Source organism: Priapulus caudatus, unplaced genomic scaffold (assembly GCF_000485595.1).
Source record: "Priapulus caudatus unplaced genomic scaffold, Priapulus_caudatus-5.0.1 Scaffold79, whole genome shotgun sequence".
NCBI classification, from domain to species: domain Eukaryota; kingdom Metazoa; phylum Priapulida; class Priapulimorpha; order Priapulimorphida; family Priapulidae; genus Priapulus; species Priapulus caudatus.
This window is the reverse complement of record NW_014577140.1, coordinates 626,374-629,534: the sequence shown is the minus strand read 5'-3', so window position 1 is coordinate 629,534 and position 3,161 is coordinate 626,374. Positions and strand designations below refer to the sequence as shown.

General features: G+C 63.6%; 2 protein-coding genes across 2 annotated transcripts in view; both read right to left on the bottom strand.

Annotated features, from left to right (window-relative positions):
- LOC106821607 (myristoylated alanine-rich C-kinase substrate-like) overlaps nucleotides 1–121 on the bottom strand; it is a 4,722-nt gene extending 4,601 nt beyond the window's left edge. Inside the window, exon 1 of the mRNA XM_014826490.1 lies at nucleotides 107–121. Coding sequence (XP_014681976.1) covers nucleotides 107–121 — 15 coding nt within the window. The remainder of the gene's footprint in view (nucleotides 1–106) is intronic.
- A 41-nt stretch (nucleotides 122–162) lies between these two features.
- Nucleotides 163–3,161, bottom strand: part of LOC106821606 (unconventional myosin-IXa-like) — a 23,290-nt gene continuing 20,291 nt past the window's right edge. The window contains exons 14-16 of the mRNA XM_014826489.1: nucleotides 2,336–2,994; nucleotides 979–1,440; nucleotides 163–459 (exon numbers count right to left, since the gene is read on the bottom strand). Of these exons, the coding sequence (XP_014681975.1) occupies nucleotides 286–459; nucleotides 979–1,440; nucleotides 2,336–2,994 (1,295 nt within the window). The 3' untranslated portion in view covers nucleotides 163–285. The remainder of the gene's footprint in view (nucleotides 460–978; nucleotides 1,441–2,335; nucleotides 2,995–3,161) is intronic.

Sequence of the window (3,161 nt, the reverse complement as noted above, 5' to 3'; positions counted from 1 at the left end):
TTTATTCACCCTGCCTTCGTTAACATACCTGATACTCTGACATCTGCCGCTCGTTAACTCACCTGACACACCTGACACTTTATTCACCCTGCCTTCGTTAACATACCTGATACTCTGACATCTGCCGCTCGTTAACTCACCTGACACCTGACGCTTTATTCACCCTGCCTTCGTTAACATACCTGATACTCTGACACCTGCCGCTCGTTAACTCACCTGACACACCTGACGCTTTATTCACCCTGCCTTCGTTAACATACCTGATACTCTGACACCTGCCGCTCGTTAACTCACCTGACACACCTGGCCCTTCTCCATCAGCCACATGAAGGAGCCACAGTGCTCACACGCGGTCGGTATGTTCATCGTCACGGTAGTGAACCGATGCCCGAGGTACTCCAGATACTGTTTCTTCTTCTTCTTCTTCTGCTGCGGCCGTCCCACCGCCGTCTCCAGATCCTGGGCACAAATACAACACACTCCATCTATCCATAACCTGCCACGACAGACTGCTACCAACTGTTAATGATTCTAATGATTAGTAATGTCTTAAAGTTGCCGTGAGAGTCAAAACGATTTTGCCGATTATGGAATCTGAGGTTTGCAATGGGCACGGCTCGATGCATTGCGGCTTGCCATGGAATCACCATGGAACAGTGCCGTAACTACCCCAAGAAACCATCTTGGAACTGCATAACTAACCCTCAATGATCCCGGAGCCAACCTGAAAGAATCCAAATTCTGTTCGAACAGCTAAAACAACCCCAGAACCATACTGGAACAACCCAGGGAACGACCCCAGATCCATACCGGAACAACCCAGGAATCCACCCCAGAACCACACTGGAACCCAGAGAAACAACCCCAGATCCACACTGGAACAACCAAGAACACCACCCGAGAACTGCACCGCAATCGCAGCGAACATTCCCTGAAAGTACGCGGAACCTCCCCGGAACATCCCCGGAACGTACGAACCTTGAAGCGGTCCTCCTTCGTCTGGTAGAGGCGCATGAACTCATCGAGGAACCCGCGGAACGCGTTGATGCCGATGCCGACGGGGAACGCCGCCGCGCCGGCGCCCTCTACCCGCGCCACGTTCTTCAGCGTCTGCTCAAAGTTGCGCAGCACGTCGTGGTAACACATCGCCGCGGCAACGGCTCCTCCGCCTCCTCCTCCTCCGCCGTCGTCGCGCATCGTGACGTAGGTGCTCACCATGTTCTGGTGAAAGTCGGAGAGCGCGCGGCGGAACACGCGATCGGCGGCGCCCTCTCGCGGCGGCCCGGTGGCGCGCTCTACCGACATATCGATGATCTTCTGGTAGACGAACGCGTTGAGGTGCTGAAGCTCGGCGCGGTCCGCGATCGGACGGCTCAACGCGTCCGCAAACTGCGTGCCGCTGTCTACGCTGCGGCCACCAGATGGCGCCGAGACGACCGCCTGCGCGGCGTCCGCGGGCGGCCGGCGCGGCTGCTTCCTCGATCTCTCTGTTCGTCTCTCTCTCTCTCTCTCCTCCCTCGCTCTCTCGTCCCTCTCTCATCAAACTTGCCTCCCTCTCTCTACCTGTCTATCAGGTACGACTAAGATCTTCATGCGTAGAGTGTGAAGTCGACCATCGACCGCATGCTGCATCCAGTGCACTCATCGACGTCGGCAAGCATCCAAGCGATGTGTGCGCCAGTCCTGCAGCGTCGCTTCTACGCGACGAGTGGCGATCGGGCCGCTCGGCTCCATCCAGGCCGTCGTGCGGCGCCACTGGCGACGCGCACAGGGGTACTCGGCGCGGGTGCTGCAAGACCGTGGTGCGCGGCGCTTGTCGCGACGAGGGAAGTACCAGCTGCAGCGCAACGCGACGGCTGACATACAGAGCGCGTGGCGCGGCTGACAAGGCGCGCTCGTCATATCCCGTCCGATCCCGCGCGAGGCGAAGCGGGAGTCGCGCGGGAGACGAGCAGCAAAGGCTCGACGCGCAACGGTTGCTGGCGGAGACGAGCAGCCGAGCAAAGGCTGACGCGCACACGGTTTTGCCGCGGAGACGAGCAGGTCGAGAGGCCTGACGCGCACGACCCTAACGGTTGAACGCTGGAGACGGCGGTTCGAGCTGGAGACGCGATCCACCGTGGAGATGCGCGACACGTCGCCGTTCCGCCGTGACGACGCAAGCGACAGCACGTGCAGGCAGGAGGACCGCAGGACGCGGGGGCGGGGCGGCTGGCGGCGGCGGCGGGGAGGGCGTCCCCCCCGTTCAGCCGCACAGAGAGCTGAGGAGGAACCTGCGTGGGATGCGGGCGAGCACGGCAGGCCGCGGGGAACCGACCCGGCGGCAGCGACGGACTTGGTGCTCATCAGCATGCCGGACCCCCCGCCGCGCCCGGACGCCGTCGGTTTCCGCGAAACAAGTCGCGCTCCCACGATCGACGAAGCCGGGCGCGCCGCGGAGACGGCCCCCGGGTCCGTCGCGCCCCGCCGGGGTCCGCCGACGCGCCGCGGCAGCAAGGAAGAGCTGGTCGCAGAGTGACGAGGGCGTTGACAAACCGAGCCAGGAGGACCTGCTCCCGGTGACCGCCAGCTCCCCGGCACGAGCGCGACTTGCCGAGGACCAAGCAGCGGCATCCTCGAGGACGCCGACGACGGGAGCCGGACGCGCCAGGGGGCGCTGGCGGCGACGGCGACGGTCGGCGGCGGAGGGACTGACGCGCGTTCGGCAAGTCGGCAGCGCGGGAGCGATCGTCGACGAGACGCCGTGCAGGAGGCGCGCCGACTCGCGAAAGGGACACAAATGAAGAACGTCGCAGTCGGTTCTCCGTCGTCGTCGGGACGCCGCCGGACCAGGAGGAGGCGCGTCGCGGCGATCGTACGAGGGCAAGCCGCGGCGGTGCCGTGACCTCGTCGGCAGCTTTCCGCGAAAACAGCTGATGGTGCGCCGCAGCGCGCGTCGGGCCGGGGTCGCCCGGCCGTTGGCGGCGATGATCGCCATCGGACGCAGCGGGAGAACTGCACAAGGCGATCCGCCGGGCAAGCTGGAGTCCGCCGGACGTCGCGCGGCAAGCGGCCAACGCCCGGGAAGTCGCACACAGGGGTGCGCGGACGGGCTGGTCGCGCTGAAGCAGAACATCCGCAGCGTGATTCGGGCGGCTCCGCGAGCCGAAGCCACGAGAGGA